Source organism: Musa acuminata, chromosome BXJ1-7 (assembly GCF_036884655.1).
Source record: "Musa acuminata AAA Group cultivar baxijiao chromosome BXJ1-7, Cavendish_Baxijiao_AAA, whole genome shotgun sequence".
Lineage (NCBI taxonomy): Eukaryota > Viridiplantae > Streptophyta > Magnoliopsida > Zingiberales > Musaceae > Musa > Musa acuminata.
Window position 1 is genome coordinate 36,852,501 of NC_088333.1, and position 20,898 is coordinate 36,873,398.

The 20,898-nt window shown below is 38.3% G+C and overlaps 2 protein-coding genes across 2 annotated transcripts in view; both read left to right on the plus strand.

The window, feature by feature from the left end:
- LOC135679728 (alpha-humulene synthase-like) overlaps positions 1 to 625 on the plus strand; it is a 2,950-nt gene extending 2,325 nt beyond the window's left edge. The window contains exons 4-6 of the mRNA XM_065193710.1: positions 1 to 168; positions 367 to 502; positions 620 to 625. The exon at positions 1 to 168 is cut by the window's left edge and continues 51 nt beyond it. Coding sequence (XP_065049782.1) covers positions 1 to 168; positions 367 to 502; positions 620 to 625 — 310 coding nt within the window. The remainder of the gene's footprint in view (positions 169 to 366; positions 503 to 619) is intronic.
- Positions 626 to 1,958: 1,333 nt separating this feature from the next.
- Positions 1,959 to 20,898, plus strand: part of LOC135679729 (alpha-humulene synthase-like) — a 37,532-nt gene continuing 18,592 nt past the window's right edge. The window contains exon 1 of the mRNA XM_065193711.1: positions 1,959 to 2,178. Within this exon, the coding sequence (XP_065049783.1) occupies positions 1,959 to 2,178 (220 nt within the window). The remainder of the gene's footprint in view (positions 2,179 to 20,898) is intronic.

The following is a 20,898-nucleotide window of genomic DNA, read 5'->3' on the forward strand; positions in this document are numbered from 1 at the left end:
ATTGGTGGAATGCTACTTCTGGATCCTGGGAATATACTTTGAACCCTACTATTCTCGTGCACGAGAGATAACAACCAAAGTGATTGCCCTTATTTCAATTTTGGACGACATATATGATGTTTATAGCACATTGGAGGAGAGTCAACGACTAACTGAGGCAATTCAAAGGTTCGTAAATCTCATATCCATGGATAGATTACCTTTTACTATCATGGCTCAACAGATGATAACAAAAAGTGCCACTGATAATATCACATAAGAAAATAAAATATCGCATAATAGTTTTAGTTATTGTGTATAGCAAAATAACAACATGTATGTTTATGTTCTATTTTTCTAAAGATGATGAAACTAATACATATGCAGGTGGGACGTGAAGATTGTTCATCAATTACCAGAGTACATGAAAGATTATTATCTAAAGCTAATGCACACCTTTAAAGAATTTGAAGATTTATTGGCTTCCAATGAGAAATATCGCATAACCTATCTAAAGGAAGCGGTGAGTGATGAGATTATAAGGTTCATCTTATTTTCACTTTTATTAATTTGCATTACATAAGTAATAAATGAATACACTAATGGCCAATGCAAAGAATAAGCGTTTGATATGCGACAGTGTTGAACTTAGATTGTCCCACTTGTAGATGCTACTCATGCATTACAAACATTAAGGAATGGTTTTGTTTTACTTGGGTACAGATGAAAGATTTATCTGAAGCTTATTTTGAGGAATCCAAATGGAGAGATCAACATTACGTACCAACTTTGGAAGAACATCTACATGTTTCCCTCGTAAGTTCAACATCTCCTATGCTCAAATGTGCTTTTTTTGTTGGAATGGGAGAAATAGCAACTAAGGAGGCATTTGAGTGGATTACTAGTTTCCCAAAGATTGTCCAAGCTTCTGCAATAATTGGTCGTATAATGAATGACATTGCTTCACATGAGGTATGGTCATAATATAATCTCGTGTGTTTTATATCATATAAACATTTTTCATAGTAAATTTTGCACTAATTTCTATCGTAGTAGAAATATGATAACACAAAAAAAAGAAAAAGAAAATAACATACATTCTCCAATTAGATGAGATGGACCATAATTGAGGTTTAATAGGTAATCTCCAAAGATTGTCTTCAATATTCCTTGTATTTATCACCTCAAAAGCATTTCTTGTGTCACTCAATTGCATTATCAAAGTTTTTCTGAACTTACATGATTTTACATTAAGAAATCTAGTACAAACAAAAAAATTCCCGTTCGTAAGCTTCCACATCTGTAGATTCCCAAATTCCCTTCATCTACACCTTATTATTGATAATAGTCTATCAATTTGTTTTAATATATGAACATGTAAATCCTGAAACGATCCCTTAGAATTCAGTTTGTAGATCATTAATCCTCTTCTTTTATGAAATTTGCAGTTGGAACAAACTAGGGAACATGTTGCCTCCACAGTCCAATGCTACATGAAAGAGTACGGAACAGATGTGCATGTGGCATGTAAGAAACTCCAAGGTCTAGTTGACGATGCATGGAAGGAGATAAACGAAGAGTGCCTCAATACGACTGCATTCTCCATTGCTTTACTTGAAAGGATTATTAATTATTCACGAATGGCAGAAATTACTTATAAGTACATCGATGGATACACCAACTCCTCTATGAAGACGAAGGAATATATCTCTTTGTTACTTGTACATCCTGTTCCACTTTGATTGTATGACGATGCTTGCTTCTTCTATGAATCCTTTATTCTGAAATATATGTAAGTCTTTGTAAATGAACGTGTATTGTACTATGCTTGCTTCTTCTATGAATCCTTTATTGTGAAATATATTTAAGCCTTTGTAAATGAACGTGTATTGCAGTTTCAGTACCATGAAAAATCTCCCTTTTCTCGTCTATTGCAGGAGGAGTGTGATACAACGATAAAAGAGAGAGTTGCGGAACTGATGGAGCAGATAAGAAGCATGTCCAAGGATCCTACTGACATCTTGCAAACTATGAATTTGGTCGATTCAATCCAGCTTCTTGGATTGGATTATCGCTTCGAGAAGGAAATAAGTGAAGCGTTAAACCATATCTATGATGCCCATATTGACGACCATGGTCTTTACGACCCTGCTCTCCGATTTGGACTGCTGAGACAACAAGGATATTATGTCTCCCCTGGTAACATGTTCATTTCCTTAAGTAGCTGGATTTGTATGTTTTGTCCTGATAATTGTGTTTTTACCTTGTCTTACGGACAAAATTTGGACTTTGTTGGCACCATTTACTCAATCCAACTTGGCAATACTATATCTACACGTATCAAAGACATAGTTTTGATGATCAAAGAATGGAAATATTTTAGCGCCGACATCAAAAAAATGTTATGACTCTATTTTTTAATCGCCAAACCATAATATTTTGATCAGAACATGTGTTGTCAGATTAAAATTTTTTGTCATGTATCAAAATAATCGTGGAGCAACTATAGCTGACATCATTATTACAACAAGGCGGAAAACGTTATAAAATCTAACTCCCAAGAGATCACTACCCTTGAAGCCGAGGATGCCTCTCTTTTCCTCTCTCATGAAGGGTCTAAAGTCACTTTACTATGTAATAAGGGCATAATTCTTAACAGACAACTTCGTTACTCAACTCCAAATTTTTTCGTAAAATATTCAACCTCAAGGAGATGAGGAATTCTGTCCACCATAAAACATTCAACCTCAAGGAGGAGAGGAACTCCATTCACCGGATCATTAACCATGACTTGAATGAAGTCAAACACAGATTCTCTCTTCTTTTGCTTCTTGTTACACCAACCTTTGGACTGCTATTAACACGTCTCTCCTCTCTAATGGCATACTTGTCCTAATATCCAAGTATTTTCTCTACTAATCATATCAGCCTTGGTAAACCATTCTCATTGGATGAGATTATTGTTGCTCTCAAGTAATGATTTCCAAGTTCTAGCCAATAAAGAAAGATTCCTCTCATTCTCCTAAAATTTAACTGGGTGGAAAGATTTTGACTCAATCTCCTTGGAAGCATCTTTCTTATCCTTTGGAAAATAAATTTTCTATCCAAATTCATCGATTGGATCTATGCCTGTATCCTATATCATTCTTTCGCTTGCTTCTTTACGTAGAGAGAGAGAGAGAGAGAGAGAGAGAGAGCAACTTTAACTTACATTCTCTCACATGAATACCATAAAAACATTTTTAAAAAAAATTATGAAACTATACAAAAGAACCATGAATTCTTGGAGTCCACGGTAGAGCAAGCAAGATTTGCAAGATAAACAATGAAACTTCCCTATTGATCCTGTTCTAACCATGTATGATTAGTTCCCAATTATTTAGAGAACGAGTAACCCTCAGCTCTGCTTCATCAATAGAATAAGGAATGGAAAAAATGAGACGTAATTAGCATCACATGAAAAATTAAGGAAGACACTGATCTCCAGGTTTCCTTGGTAATCTACGAAGGGTCATTTGAAAACCATTTTCAATGGGTCAACCCATTCGGTTGTAGGATCAAAATTTATTGAACTAACTAAAATTCATCTCTCTAAATCTAGTACAAACATAATGACGAACTTACGAGGAATAATAAGACATTTCACCCGTAACATCTCTTAAACATCTCATCTTCCGCTTCTCATCGACGATAGTTTAGTATTCTTCATTCGTTACACATGTGAGATTGGCGAACCTGCAATGCTTGTAAAAATATCCAATGTTTAAGTTTACATAGTCATAAAAAAAAAAGAATCAATACAAGTCAAACGACTTGCTATTTTTTATCTTGTTTCATGAAATTTGCCACTTGAGCAATCCATGGAGAATGTTGCCTCCATGGTGGAAAGCTATATGAAAGAGTATGGAACAAGCATGCCTGTGGCATGCGAGAAGCTTCAAAACTTGGTTGAAAACGAATGAAAGGAACTGAACCAAGAGTGCCTTAAGTCGACTGTATTCCCCTGCCATTACTTGAAAGGATAACCAATTAAACATCAATGTACCAAGTTCATGTTCATGGATAGACCAACTATTTTGGTTATACCAAGGATAATATATCTTTGATACTTGTTAATCTTATTCCGATTTGATCATGTTATCATTATATGGCCAAAATATATGTTACCTTAATTTTGATATTTTTGTCAGTGCATATTCGCGTATACGGCTATGTATATGCATGGATGCATGGATATAATGATATATAACATGTGTTCCTAGTTATTATTGTGAAAAATCACTGAAACCAACTTGTGTTTCTAAATCATTATAATAGAAACACAATAAAAACTGCTGCGGAAACAAAATAGCGTACCTCCAGCCATTGTCGCCAAGAATTTCTACAGAGGTTTCTTCTTGAACTTTGGTACTTCTCGGCTCAGAACTCTCGCCTTAGATGGTGTAGGAAAACCTTTCGCTTCAAAGAGATGATTGAGTCCAAGGACCAAAATTCTCATATATATATATGTTCTCCTATCAAGAACATTAATTATCACCAAATCATAACGTTCAAGAATTAATTCAAATTTGTAACGTTTGGACCATAATTAAGAACTTTAATGATATTAAATATTCAATTTAATAATAACGGTTTCATGCATAAAGAATAAAAAAACTGAAATCATTTAAATCATAATAAATGAAAAAATTCATAATGAATTATGAATCATAATGAGAACAGTTATATTATTATTAAATTAAATATTTAATAATAATGGTTACATTCTCCACTTGGTCCATACGTTTATCTTAATAATTTGAATTAATTTTTCTTGAACAACTTTCTTAAGAAATAAATACACGAATCATAGCGATAAGTCCTCTAAGAGCGAGTATTATCATCCATGTATCACGATGTATTTAGTTTCTTAATCTTAATCTGGCAATATTACTTAATGAATAAACCTTATGTTTATTCTTGGTCCAGTAACAATATATTTTCTCAAAATAATGTGCACATGAATGAGAAAATTACATAATATATAAGAGTTTCAATATCATTACAAAGTGGAACCAAGTCCCATTTTCTCTACATGATCCTTGAATTTCAAAGGTGTCATGCCTTTAGTCAAAGGATCAGCAATCATCAATTCAGTGCTAATATGCTCAATGACCACTTTCTTTTCCTTTATACGTTCTCTTATGGCTAGATACTTAATGTCGATATGTTTACTTCGACTTCCACTTTTATTATTTTTAGCCATAAAGACAGCAGCTGAATTGTCATAGAAAATTCTTAAGAGCTTAGAAATAGAATTCATGATTCTAAGCCCAGAAATGAAACCCTTAATCCATACACCATGTGAAGTAGCCTCAAAATAGGAGACAAACTCAACTTCCATGGTAGAAGTAGCAATCAATGTCTGCTTAGCGCTTCTCCAAGAAATAGCTCCATCGGCCATCATAAAAATATATCCTGATGTTGATTTACGAGAATCAACACAACCGGTGAAGTCTGAATCTGAGTAACCAATCACATCCAGATTGTCTGTATGTCTATACATAAGCATGTAATCTTTGGTTCCTTGTAGATACCTCATCACTTTCTTTGTAGCTCTCTAGTGGTCCATACCTGGATTACTCTGATATCGACCTAGCATCCCCACAATAAATGCAATATCAGGTCTTGTACAGACCTGAGCATACATAAGACTTCCTATGACAGAAGCATATGAGATGTTTTTCATTGATTCCCTTTCAAAGTTGTTCTTTGGGCATTAGTTCAAATTGAACCTATCACCTTTTACAATGGGAGCAACACTTGATGAACAATCCTTCATCCGAAATCTTTCTAAAAGTTTATCAATATAGGTTTCTTGTGATAGACCAAAAATGCCTCGAGGTCTATCTCTATGGATCTTAATGCCAATGACATAAGATGCTTCACCCATATCCTTCATGTCAAAAATTTTAGAAAGGAATTGTTTCACCTCATGCAGCAAACCCTTGTCATTGGTTGCAAGCAAAATATCATCTACGTATAAAATAAGGAAATATATTTTACTCCCACTAACCTTCTGGTATATGCATTGATCCATGGGATTTTCAACAAATCCGAATGAAGAAATCACTTCATGAAATTTAAAATACCATTGGCGGGAGGCTTGTTTTAAGCCATATATAGGCTTCCTAAGTTTGCAAACCAAGTGTTCACCAACACTAGAGGAGAAACCTTCAGGTTGTTTCATATAAACCTCTTCCTCTAGATCTCCATTTAGAAATATCGTTTTCACATCCATTTGTTGCAATTCAAGGTCAAAATGAGCAACTAATGCCAAAATTATACGTAGAGAATCTTTCTTAGATACAGGAGAAAACGTCTTCGTATAATCGATTCCCTCTTTTTGAGTAAATCTCTTTGCAACAAGTCTTGCCTTGTATCTCTCAATGTTGCCTAACGAATCTTTCTTAGTTTTAAAGACCTATTTGCAACCAATAGCCTTTTCTTCATTAGGCAACTCTACAAAATCCCAAACTCCATTGCTCATCATGGAATTCATCTCTTCTTTCATGGTATCATGCCACAAATTTGACTCTTTGCAACTCATGGCTTGTGAAAATATTTCAGGATCATTTTTTGCTCCAATATTATAATTAGATTCTTGTAGATATACAACATAATCACTAAGAATTGCTGATCTTTTATTTCTAGTAGATCTTCTTAATGTTGTACCAATGGTTCCTTGAGGAACCTGTGGTTCAACTAGTTGTTCAGGAGCTTGTTGTAATTCCTGAACTGCTTGATCTATTAGAATACTATCAACAACTTGTGGAATTTCAATGATTAGTTGTTCAGCACTAGTTTGTACTTGAGGAGTGCTATGAACTATAACTAATCTATCATTTGATGTGGAAGGTTGAGATTCTATATGATCATGTGCGGAAACTATGTTCTTGAAATGATCGCTCCCACTAATCACATCATCCTCAAGAAATTTAGCGTTTCTTGATTCCACAATCCTAGTTGTGTGAGATGGACAATAGAATCTGTAACCTTTGGACTTTTCGGCATATCCAATGAAATACCCACTAATAGTCCTCAGGTCCAGTTTCTTCTCTTGTGGATTATATATCCTGACTTCAGACGGACATCCCCAAATGCGCATATGTCGCAAACTCGGTTTCCAACCTTTCCATAGTTCAAATGGTGTCTTTTGGATAGCCTTGGTTGGAACTCGATTTAATATATACACAGCCATCTTTAGTGCTTCAGTCCACAAGAACTTAGGAAGACTGGAGTTGCTAAGATTCGGTTTCTTCTTTCTGCAACACCATTCTGGTCTGGAGAACCAGGCATACTGTATTGGGCAATAATCCCATGTTCTTGAAGAAACTTAGCAAAAGGACTAGGTGCTTGTCCATTTTCAGTATATCTACCATAATATTCTCCACCCCTATCTGATCTCACAATTTTAATTTGCTTACCACATTGGTTCTCAACTTTAGCCTTAAAGACTTTGAAGGCATCCAATGCTTCATTTTTGTTATGAAGCAAATATATATACATATATCGTGAGTAATCATCTATAAAGGAGATGAAGTATTTCTGACCATGTATGTCCATGTCTGGACAACATATATCAGTATGAATTATCTCTAATAAGTCTAAACTCCTATTAGCACCCTTTTTGGACTTATTGGTCTGCTTTCCCTTAATACAGTCTACACAAGTCTTAAAATTAGTAAAATCAAGAGTACTAAGTACCCCATCTTTAACTAATCTTTTAATTATCTCTATGGAGATATGTCCTAATCTCCGATGCCATAATATAAAGGAGTCCTCATTAATATTACACCTCTTAATGCCAGTGTGAACATGCATTGAACTTTGAGTATTATCATTTTGTAATAAAATACGGTAAAGACCATCAAACAAAATACCATTCCCAACACAATCAGATTTATGTAATAAACGAAATGATGTGTCTTTAAAATTAAAGGAATACCCAAATGGTACGAGTCTGGAAACATAAATTAAGTTTCGTGAGAAACTTGGTACATAAAAGGTTCTTTCCAATTTTAAAACAAAACCACTACTTAAAGTTAAAATGCATGTTCCAATTGCTTCCACATGTGAGCCCATCTTATTTCCTGATAAGATGCTTTGCTCACTTCCTACTGGCTTCCTTAGGTTTTGCATACCCTACAAAGAGTTTGCAATATGGATTGTTGATCCAGAGTCAATCCACCAGGTGTTAATATTAACATTGACCATATTAGATTCATAACATACATATGAGGTTGGTTTACCTTTTTTTTCAAGCCATTGTTGGAATTTCGTGCATTCCTTCTTCACGTGTACCTTTCTTTTACAAAAGAAACACCTTACTTCTTTCTTGATATCAGCTTGGGGTGGTATTTTACCTTTTTCCTGCTAATGAGCTTTCTGATTGGCTTGATGTTTGTCAGTTTTGTTTTTCCCTCGAGTGGTTACTACTAATGCATTCTCACTCAATTCCATCACTAGCCTCTCTTCTTCTTGAACACACATGGTCATTAATTCATTGATTGACCATTTGTCCTTATGTGTATTGTATGAAATTTTAAAAGGGCTATATTGAGGTGGAAGGGTGTTCAGAATATAGTGCACTAGGAAGGATTCTGATATATTAACCTCAAGTTTCTTAAGTTGAGCTGTAATATCTCGCATTTGCATTATGTGCTCACGCACACCCTTTATGTTGGTGAGTCTAAGGGATGAAAATTTCATAATAAGGGTATTTGCGAGTGCCTTATCCGAAGTGACGAATTGTTCATCAATAGCTTTTAGCAAGTCTCGGACATTTTCATACTGGTCAAAAGAACCACGTATTATCACGGACAAACTTCTAAACAGGATGTTTGATGTAATGCTTATGTATGTCCGTGTCTTTTGGCATGTTCATGCCTTGTACAGCATGTAGAGGGGCAGCCAAAGGCTTAATAGTCCCACTTTAGTTGAGTTGGTGGCCTCTTTAGGCTTGTAAATAAAGGTTGTGTCATGTGGACATGTGCGAGAGATTTTTGGTCTATAATGGACCATTTTACCCTTTTTGTGCAATTGTTCAGAGCTTGTAAAGTCTGTTTGTAATTTGCATTGTCTATGAAGTGTTTTTCGGAGATGTTTGCTTGTGGATCCCAATTGTGGCATTCTCTCTAACCCGTTCTCTCTTTTGTTGGTCCTAAGGGACAATGGGAGGCTTCGGAGAGGCTGACCTTTGCGGACGGACACGCAAGGGTGCCACACGACTTAGGCAAAACCAGCTAAGTTCGTGACAGATGGTATCAAAGCGGGACAAGTACTCATAGAAACACTTAACATGCAAACGTGGGGGACCTAGCGGGGCAGCGTTGGGGGCAGTCAGCACACGCGCGACCGTTTGAGGGAAAAACGGGCATGGAGATGTAGGGAAAAGGAGTCGCTCGGAGGAGCGGGCATCTGAGATTGGCATTCAGAGGAATAGCCAACCCTTCGCGCAAGAGGCACCACGAGAACAGACAAGCTTGGAAGAATGCAGAGCGCACAAAGGTTGGGATGGCTGAGTTTGAGCTACGGCTCAACGTTGACAACTATACTTGATGGTGCTGAAGGCAAGCAAGGCGCTTGGTAAAGGATGAGACCATGCAAGGTGGAATGAGTTGCTCAACGACCAAAAGAGTTATGCAAAGCTCACAGAGATGAGGGGAATTGCTAACTCGAAGAATTTGGTACTCATGCATGGACTTGTATGCGGACGATGGAATGTTCGTGGCCATCCCAAGGTGACCGAAACTCGGCGCCAGGGAGCATCGAAACTTTCTCTTTGGCATGTGAAGGATACGTCCATAAGAGACTGAAGTGTGCAACGAGTTCAGCATGTTGCTAGGCCTCGAGGGGTGCAGCGGGGGCTGTATTGACGTGGAGTCGCAATCTAGCAAGTGTGTTTGCAAGAGGCAGAACAATGCACAGTTTGTTCTGCAGATCAGAGTAGTCCAAGGGGATGGTGGTCTCCAAAATGAAGAGAGATGTTACTCCAATGGGACAGTTATCCAGAAGGGATAAGTCCCGGCTCTCCAGAGGGAGAATCATGTGAGACGGACCTCACATGTTGAAGAGGAGTGCCTCGATAAACAACAACTCCACAAAGCTCAATGGACTGAGCAAGCGGCGAGGAGTTGTCACATGATCTCGATCGAGAGAATGCATTGGTGGGTGCATTGCGAGATCAAGTGGGGGAGCGACTCAAAGCAACACAAATGAAGACACACTTGAGTCGATATGGAGATCGGACTCAAGGGAGGGCTGACCCGTGGAATGGTGGGCATGAGGGCCACAATCGACTTAATGCAAAAACGAGGAGCGGAGCAACTTAGGTGTAACTTGGTGAAGTACCCAAGCCGCATGAAGGGAGCCAGCATAGAAGTTAGAACATGGAGCGGAGGCACAGTGCTTTCCTTAGACGGAAGTCAAGGACATGAACTCTTGCAGAGGCAAGAGTAGAATTATGTTGTTCCATGGGTCCTTCATTCTGATGGAGCGAACTCATCTTGCATAGTGCCAAAGACGAAGGGAGCTTTTGGGCACATGCACCTTATCTCGGAGGAGCATTTGATGGAGGAACTAAGGCGACTCAATATGCGGAGGCGAAGTTGGGTTCAGAAGGCCTTAGCACGGGGCAAGAGTGTTGAATCTCGTATTTTGATGATGAAACTACTTGATATATATTTATGATTTAATCTGCGTTTTGAGTGACGCAGGATGCTTCGATCAGGATGAGACAATTAAAGCAGGAAAATCATGTTGTGCCGAAGGAACATGTCAGAAGATTGGACGTCGGGCCGGTGGATCGGTCAACGTATCGACAGAAGGCTTCGGGCCATGGACTCGAGCATCGGGCCAATAAGAGCGGGTATTGTGCCAAGGATATCGGAGTTGCGGAGTCAACTGGCCGATTGGGCAATAGGCTGCACAAGAGGACGATGCGCCGAAGAATCGGACGAAGCGTCGAGGGACCAATGACATGTTGGACAACTTGGTTAATTGCTTAGGATTAATTGTCTCGATCGAAGTTTTGTTTTGTTGTGCAGGATTAACTATGATAACGATGAAGACATAAAGCGAAACAAAGTGTCGGAGTCAAGCGCGAAGGATTTGTTGCGAGTTCGAGAGTTCGACGGAAGTCCGAAGGTTCGTCGGGAATGCTACCGGAACTAGCCGAGAATGAGTTGGGAGCTTGCCGAAGGCTTTTTCGGAAGCTCGCCGGAAGGTTCGTTGGAAGTTCGCGGAGCTCGCCGAGAAAGATCGGAGCTTGCCGACGAAGCTCGTTGAAACTCGCTAAGATCAAATCGTGAAGTCTAGGAGCTTGCCGGGAGTCCGCAGAATGGTTTCCGAGAATTCATCGGAAGACCGCCGGAAGTTTGCCGGAAGCTCGCCAGAAGAAGTCTTGACTTGCAGACTTTGTAATAGCTTAGAAAATGTCTTTAAATTCATAGTTAGCATGTTAATTAGGGTTAGGATTAGGTGTTAATCCTATAACCCAAGTAGGGGCCAATTAGGCCCAAGTTCGGACTGGTTTGGACCAAGTTTGGAGCCAAACCAAGTGAGCTGGAATAGTGAAAGAGGTGCCACCGCCAGGGTTGGAGGTAGCACCGCCCAGGCTATGTCTTCCAGCGAGGCTGGGAGGTGCAACCGCCCCAGCCAGGAGGTGCAACCGCCAGGGCTGCGAGGCTGGGAGGTGCAACCGCCCCAGCCAAGAGGTGCAACCGCCCAGAGCTCAGTCTTCGAGCTAGACTGGGCGGTGCAACCTCCTCTGTCAAGAGGTAGCACCGCCAGAGCTCAAGTTTCGAGCTCTGCCAGGCGGTGCAACCACCGAGCTCAGTCTTCGAGCTCTGGCAGAGAAGGTGCATCAGCCTGAGCTCAGTCTCGAGCTCTGCCAGGTGATGCAACCACCGAGCTCAGTCTTCGAGCTCTGGCAGAGAGGTGCATCAGCCTGAGCTCAGTTTCGAGCTCTGCCAGGTGATGCAACCACCGAGCTCAGACTTCGAGCTCTGCCAGGCGGTGCAACCACCGAGCTCAGTCTTCGAGCTCTGCCAGGTGATGCAACCATCGAGCTCAGTCTTCGAGCTCTGGCAGAGAGGAGCAATCGCCTGAGCTCAGTCTTCGAGCTCTGCCAGGCGGTGCCACCTCTCCAGTCAAGAGGTGCAACCGCCTGACCCCAGAATTCTGGGATTTGATCGATTTGATCGTTTTGAGCTCCAAATTTGAACTGGGTTGGGGCCTATAAATACCCCACCCATTCAGCACTGAAAAGATACAGATCCACACCGAATTCTTGATCTTTTCAGTGATTCTAAGAGCTCAAATTTGTGTAAAGTCATAAAGTTCTCCTCCTTCTGTTCTTCAAGTCTTGAGTTGTAAAGAGAGGAGAGAAAGGATCTGTAAAGGTTGTCTCCTGAGCCTGTCAAAAGGAGAGAAACTATAAAAGGGCAGTTAGCCTTCGCCCATTGAAGGAAGGCAGCTAGTTGACGTCGGTGACCTCGTCGGAGGAGGAAGCCAAAAGTGGAGTAGGTCAAGACTGACCGAACCACTCTAAATCTCTGGTTTGCTTTTACCTTGAGCACTTTATCATTACTGCAAACCTCCTACATTGCTACTGCCCTCTACGCCTTTACGAACGAGTTTCTAAGCTCTGATCTTTCAGAATCTGCATTCAAACGTAAATCGTGTTTTCGTACGATCTTCACACTGCAGTTTACGCTTACATTCGGATTCCATTTATAACTGCAAATTGCTTTCTACGTAAAACGCTTTTCAAGGTTCAAAACTGCTTTTAGACGCAAAACTACATTTAGACGTAAAATTACGTTTAGACGTAAAACTGCGTTTAGACGCAAAACTGCGTTTAGACGTAAAACTGCGTTTAGACGTAAAACTGCGTTTAGACGCAAAACTGCGTTTTGACGTAAAACTGCGTTTGGACGTAAAACTGAGTTTAGACGCAAACTGCGCTTAGACGCAAACTGTGCTTAGACGCAAACTGCGCTTAGACGCAAACTGTGTTTAGACGCAAACTGCGCTTAGACGCAAAACTGCGCTTAGACGCAAACTGCACTGTGATTCTGCTTTTATATCGAAATCATTTTTTATCAGACGAACGCAGCTTTAGCTTTTAAATTGCTGTAAGATTTCCGCTGCACTAATTCACCCCCCCCCCTCTTAGTGCTCTCGATCCTAACAAAGAGGACGTAGAGGCGGGTACTCTTGAAGAATATGCCACAGTGTTGCCATTCAAGTTGCCATGAAGGAAGCAGTGCGCAGCGAAGATTGTGCTGGTAGGAGCAGAGGCCCAGGATCCAGACAATGGTGCACCAATTACAGTGAAGTCGGTGGACTTCGGGAGCTACTAGGCGACGGACTATCCTAGAGCGGTACTTCATCTAGGTGTGACCCAAGAGTGGGTGGATGAAGGTCGATTGCCAAAGGAGCGAACAAAATCGAAGGTGGAAAAGACCCTGCGATGTATTGGTAGAGGCCACACATGGAGGGTTCACAATTCGAGTTTATTCCACAAGGATCAGAATGCAATGGAGATGTCACCAGGAGGCGACATGGTGCAGTAGATCATGGTGGAATAGTTCGTGGCAATGCGATACACACGATCTAGTCCCGTGAGGGACTAGATCATACGGAGGTATGATCGGGAGCTACTGGAAGCTCCACTTCGGTGAGCAACACGACGGCAAGAAGGGCTATGGATTCAAGGAGTGAAGGCCATGGCACCGCAGAGGCGGGTCTTCCGTGCGTGCATCGAATTTTGCATCGGATGAAAATCTTGGTCATCAGCATATGGGGGCTGTGTTCCACCAAGGGAAAAGTTTGAATGCAAGTACCAGTGAGTTCCATGGGAGGGACTTGATTATGCAGAGGTATGATCGAAGCAGCTGGAGAGTTGGACTGCTCTAGAGCTCATATTCGCTTAAGGGAGCCCGACAAGTCAGAGGACATGGTCGAGTAAGCGAACGTTGCTACCAATGAAGCTAGGGAGAGCAGAATCGGTGCAAACCTTATAATGGGATAGTAGAGGCCATGCATGGGAGTTGTAGTCTGTCTTTCCATCGACCAGAGGGAGCTGCTTGGAGAACACAAAGGTGTTGAAGTAGGGGGTCGAAAGGGGCGAGGAAGCGACGACAAGTCCAGAGGGACTTAGCTACCCAAAATCAAGCATCAATTAGAATGGAGGTGGACTCGAAGGAGTGCCACGGTGACATATCTACTGATCATGAAGAAAAGGGATGCAGATGCGAGGCGACGGATAGTAGGGCCATGGGCATGGCAGCGCCATAGTACCGCAAAGGCGGGACTTCCGTGAAAGTCATTGATCCTTTGCTCTCATGGAGGGAGAGTGCTTGGTCGTGAAAGGGGCCGAGGAGGTAGAGCATGCAGAGGCAATCTCCAAGTACCGAGACAAGGCTGAAGGGCAGAGGCTGAGGAACTTCGTAAGACTGGTGTCAATGAGCTTCTCATCAAGATAGCCGAAAGTAAAGGACTTCGGGTCATGCAAGAGTGCATAACCAAGGAACGAAGCAGGCAGTACGTGATGCTGTACCTTTGCTACTTGGTGGAGTAGGCGGCAGGGTTGATGGAGAAGACGGTACAATCCCAGAGGCGACCAAACCTATGAGAGAATTACTCTAAGTTGGGGTGAAATCTTCCCGTATTCCAGAAGTTCGATGGCATTGAGAAGGTGAATCATAGAAGCTAACTCAACGCAAGGAGTGCAAACACTTCAAGTGCTTCAGAAGTGTGAGCAAAGAGCAGGCGAAGGCCAGTAACCAGCTCGATGCATGGAGTACAACCTCGAGGAGGCGGGCGAAGTCAAGTAACCTTTGCCTTCTCAACTCTTAAGAGAATAGGCGAAACCGAGTACCCCAATTCTCTTATCTATCCAGCAGAGGAGCTCTGCACAAATTCAAAGACCCTTCAAAGATAATGGAAGATAATAATTATCAAATCCTCACCAACGGTGATCAGTGCTACTGAGAATAGATTGTCCGCTTCATTTCCCAACGAAATGCCAATCGAAAGCGGAAGTGATGCGAACCTACTTGGATGTGACAACTAAGTGAAAGAAGAGTCAATGAGCAAATTTTGTGGAGGAAGGATCCAAAACTTCAGAAGTTTGCGAGACGATGCTCGTTAAAGCTTGCGAGGAAGGATCCAAAACTTCACAAATTCAAGCATCCACCCAGTTCAAGCAGCATGAGGAATTTGAGAGACTAGCGCAGTAAGGATGGTCTTTTTCTTCATCTGGGGGATCCACAGGAATCAACAAGGATCAACACAACTCAGCCAACCCCACACCAGAGTTAGAGTCATTGGTGAGTTGAAGCAGCATGGCGGATCAAAGGTTCGACTACTCAAAAACAGCAGCGGAGAGTAGCTAGGAGCCAAGAGGCGCATTGTAGCTGGAGTAGAAGATTGAAGACTCAGCAAAGGCGAGGAGTTGCAGTGTCGACAAAGGCTTCAACGAGGACGTCGAAGGAATAAGTGGGGGAGAATGTCACGGACAAACTTCTAAACAGGATGTTTGATGTAATACTTATGTATGTCCGTGACTTTTGGCATGTTCATGCCTTGTACAGCATGTAGAGGGGCGGCCGAAGGCTTAATAGTCCCACTTTAGTTGGGTTGGTGGCCTCTTTAGGCTTGTAAATAAAGGTTGTGTCATGTGGACACGTGCAAGAGATTTTTGGTCTATAATGAACCATTTTACCCTTTATTGTGCAACTGTTCAGAGCTTGTAAAGTCTGTTTGTAATTTGCATTGTCTATGAAGTGTTTTTCGGAGATGTTTGCTTGTGGATCCCGATTGAGGCGTTCTCTCTAACCCGTTCTCTCTTTTGTTGGTCCTAAGGGACAATGGGAGGCTTCGGGGAGGCTGACCTTTGCGGACGGACACGCAAGGGTGCCACACGACTTAGGCAAAACCATCTAAGTCCATGACAGTATGCCAGTAGTCATCTTAGTTTTGATAAACATCACGCTGAGTCGATTGGATCGCTCCCATTGCTCATATAACGTGATCTCAATTAGAGTGCTAGTATTAATGACTATAGGTGGTTCGTCTTTCTTGATAGCATAATCGATATTCATCCACCCTAAATGGAGGAGAACCCTCTCCTTTCATATCTTATAGTTATCACCATTAAGTTCAGGAATATCACATTGAATATTAGAGAAATTAACAGTTTAAGAAACTGCATAAAATCAAACATGTTTATGTCAAAATTTAAAGCTTAATAGACTAAATTACATGTTTCACCAATGTGAAACATGCAAAAAATATGAATCTCATGATATAAAAATTGCCTGTGGGCTAAATTCTTAATTCAAATAGATTCATATGGTCTTTATGATAAAACTATCAAATTATATTCCAATTCATAATCCCCGTGGGTAAATTATGAAAATAATCTGATATTTTATCATGATTAATTATATTAAATATAATAAAAGATCCTGTGGGATAACAATTATTATATGAAATATAATTAGTCACAATATGATGTCTAATTACTTATGTGATCCTTATTTTAACTTTATATATAATTTTAATTAATTAAGGATGTTGTGGCTAATTCTTAATTAATTAAGATTATATGGATCATTAGACATTTTAAATATAAAAATTTGCTCATAAGCATAATTTAATATAACTAAATATGCATACATAATATGAGCATTTTACCAACTAAAATGTTGAAAATGATATTTCCTCATGATTTTCAAAAAAATATATCAAGAAGTTTCCAAGAAGAAACCAAAATCAAATCATTTTCATGGCATAAAAAATAAAAACTCTTTCATATCAAGGCAGAGGTCAAAAGGCTCTGATACCAAATGTGAGAAATCACTAAAACCAACTTGTGTTTCTAAATCATTATAATAGAAACACAATAAAAACTGCTGCGGAAACAAAATAGCGTATCTCTAGCTATTGTCGTTAAGAATTTTTGCAGAGGTTTCTTCTTGAACTTTGGTACTTCTCGACTCAGAACTCTCGCGGTGCAGGAAAGCCTTTCGCTTCAAAGAGATGATTGAGCCCAGGGACCAAAATTCTCATATATATAGATGTTCTCCCATCAAGAATATTTATTATCACCAAATCATAACGTTCAAGAATTAATTCAAATTTATAACGTTTGGACCATAATTAATAACTTTAATGATATTAAATATTTAATTTAATAATAACGATTTCATGCATAAAGAATAAAAAACTGAAATCATTTAAATCATAATAAATGAAAAAAATCATAATGAATTATGAATCATAATGAAAACCATTATATTATTATTAAATTAAATATTTAATAATAACGGTTACAATTATAAGAAGAGTCTTTTGTATTTCGGGTGTGAAAATATACAAATTATATTTTACAATTTTTACAAAGAAAGCTTTTTGTATCTTGGAACCTAAACTACTAATCTTACTGCCCCATGCACAATTAATCACTTTTCGAGAGAGTTTGGAATGAGAAAGGGAAGGAGAGAGACTTGTCAAAAAGAGACGTACAACTTCTCAATAATAAAGTCGAATATATTTCTTTCAATATTCTGATCATATATAAGCAAAAAATATTATCTAACTCCAATTTTATTTAGCTCGACTTTCTAGCAAAATATTTTATAGTCCTATAAATTTATTATATTATTTTTAAATTTATCCCTATATAATACACATGATACAAGTGGCCTATGTTTTAGTTTCATTTCTAAATTGCTATCATAAATTATATTTATAATGTTATTATGATTCGTTTTTCTACGACAAGATTGGACAACACGTCCAATGAGTCACACTCAGCTATGTGGAGCTGATCCAGCTGATGTGGATATAAATTAATTGAATTATGCAAGCAATGCGGATGATGGGATGGTTTATAATATTTTTTATTTTTTTTATAAAAATTAGGCTGATGTGATCACTAGAGAAAGGAGACTAGATTGATGTGATTGGCTACTATCCTTCTCGACAATCTCAACACGTCTCCAACCAATCGAAAGGACAATAGTACAATGAATCACTTTCAATTAACATTTAGATCTAAGTGATGCAGCTGATACAATCATAGAAAAAATTAATGATGGGGAAGTAATATAATTGTTTTGCTTTGTAGTACAGAATATTAGAATATTAGATTGATGTCATTGTACATCATTTTTATTTGGAGTAGAAAAATAAAAATCATAGTCTTTATATATGAGATTTAAATTAAATGAGATGTGTAGTAAATAAAATATTATATTAGTACTTGTTATGTTTTCTAAAATGGTATTAAAGTAACAAAAAATATTTTCTAACTCCAATTTTGTTTAGCTCGACATTCAAGAACAATATTTTATAGCCTTATGAAATTATTATATTATTTTTTAATTTATCCCTATATAATACACATGATACAATTGGCTCATGCTTTAGTTATATTTCTAAATTGATGCGATAAATTATATTTGTAACGTTATTATGGTTTATTTTTCTACCATGAATCACATTCAGCTATGTAGATCTGATCCAACTGACGTGGACATAGATTAAATGAATCATGCAGGCAATGTGGATGATGGGAAGTTTTTAATATTTTTTATTTTCTTCTTCAGATATTAGATTGATGTGATCGGACATACATTCTCATTCCAGATAAAGGTATCAAGATCCAATTGACTACTATCTTACTTGTGGGAGCTTTTTAATAAACAGGTTAAGGTTAGATAAACTTCATTTGATCCAATCTAGTGATGAATAGAGACAGGTTTGTAATTATTCCTCGTTGTCTTTCAAGGATATGATAACCTTGACAATCTCAATCCATTATCCAACGAATCCAAGGACAAAAGTACATTGAATCACTCCATTATTGTATAGATCTAGATAATCCAGCTAATGCAATCATAGAAAAAATTAATGACATATAATTGTTGTTCTTTATAGTACAAATATTAGACTGATATCATTATACATCATTTCTTTTGGAGTCAAACAGAATTGAAATCATAATCTTTATATATGAGGTTTAAATTAAGTGGGACGGATAGTAAATAAAATTTTATATTAGCACTTGTTATGTTTTTTAACAAGTAAAAATTTTATGAATATATTATATAATAAAAACATAAAAAATTATAATTTATGGTTTTTAATTCCGTATGGCACCACCCTAAATTAGACTAGTCAATTCTATTTTGAGGACAATTCTTAAATTTAAATTAAATATTAGCCCAATTAGGTCAATCAAAATTAAAATGAACTAAAGTTAAAAATTAATCAAAATTTGATTTTTTCTAAATTTGATCAAAATGAGATTGATCAAATCCAATTTTAGTCAAAGTAGTTAAAATATGGTCAAAATCAAATTAGATTAAAGAATGTCAAATTAGTCAATTTTATAATTTAGGACATAAGTCAAAAATATTTGATTCGAAAGACAAAACTATAATTTTTCAGAATATGTAGTGAAAATATCTGATTTTTAAATGATAAAACCGTTAGGGCTGAAATTAAAAGAATTTATAAAGGTAAAACTGTAATTTTAATGGATGAAACCATACTCGCTCAAGGCATGTGGCCACCATAATGCATGGCATATCTGTCGCCTTTAGCTATTGCGGTGTGTGACCATCCATCACCTACACAACGTGACTCTAGATTCCCTTCGCGACGCCCATGTGCATGGTCATTCGCTCTTACCAACGACCAACACTTTTCGACGATGCAATATAGCCATTGCTCGCCAATCATCATTCACAACCAATCCCTCATCGATGTTCCTTTCCCTTGTGCATGGCTATCATCACTACATGAGACTCATTGACCACATATGTCCATGTCGCGATATCTTTGGGAAACTATCTCTAGTGAAATCTACATAAAATCTTTGTACATCATGTTTAATGGTTCAAAATAATTTGTTTTTATGTATGATTAAATCTCTTGGCTTACTCTCTTACACGTCATTCCCCTACTTAGTTAATTTGATATTTCACAACCTTCCTTAGAGTGCAGTACAAATGCTTTAGTAATCTGTCACTAAAGGAATAAATGCATAATAATTTCAAAATGGCGACAAGTCACCTTACATTAATGTGTGAAATTTAGAGAACATCAAAAGTAGAATAAGGAAAAAAACATAAAATTCAAGACAGATTTGTTTTTGTTTCCACTGTGCCGCCGTACAACCAAACACACATATCCACATGTGGGACTCTGAGCATATACGCTGTTGACATACCAAAAATATTTGAGAATTCTATTTCTGAAACTTGATTACTCCGAACAAGAAAATCTATAGATTTCTTGGTTATATCTTAATCTTAACAACAAATCAAAGTGAAACTATTGATCTCAATATCTACTTTGATAGGATTTGGAATTCCTCACTCAGTCTTATGCTCAAAATTGTTCCGAAACACCTTCTTGAACCCTTTTGTGTTTTTTTTTTTTGTTATGTTATGTCATGTTTCTTTTTAATTAATTATTTATATATCCCCGCACACGGCGCAATGTGATTGTAATTAAATATTACAAATAACTATGTCAGGTGGCAAAATCCAGACATTGAACGTGGCAGTTGGTGTAGCGGCAGCATCTTTGTGAGAGGGAAGCCATCTAAAGAAGTCACGAGGCTCGAAGAGAAACTTACTTGGTGATTGATGTGAATAAAACGAGAATTATTTCATTGAACTGATCAAATTGGAGGTTTGATGAATGAATAAAGATGAAGCATCCCAAAAATGAACCAACGCATATGAGTGGATCACTCCTACAAGAATATGTAGATAGATTTTGAAAGAAATTGAACCCTTTAAATTAAAAGAGAGTTCGATTAACACACGCCTGGAAAAAAATGTTGAAAGTTAA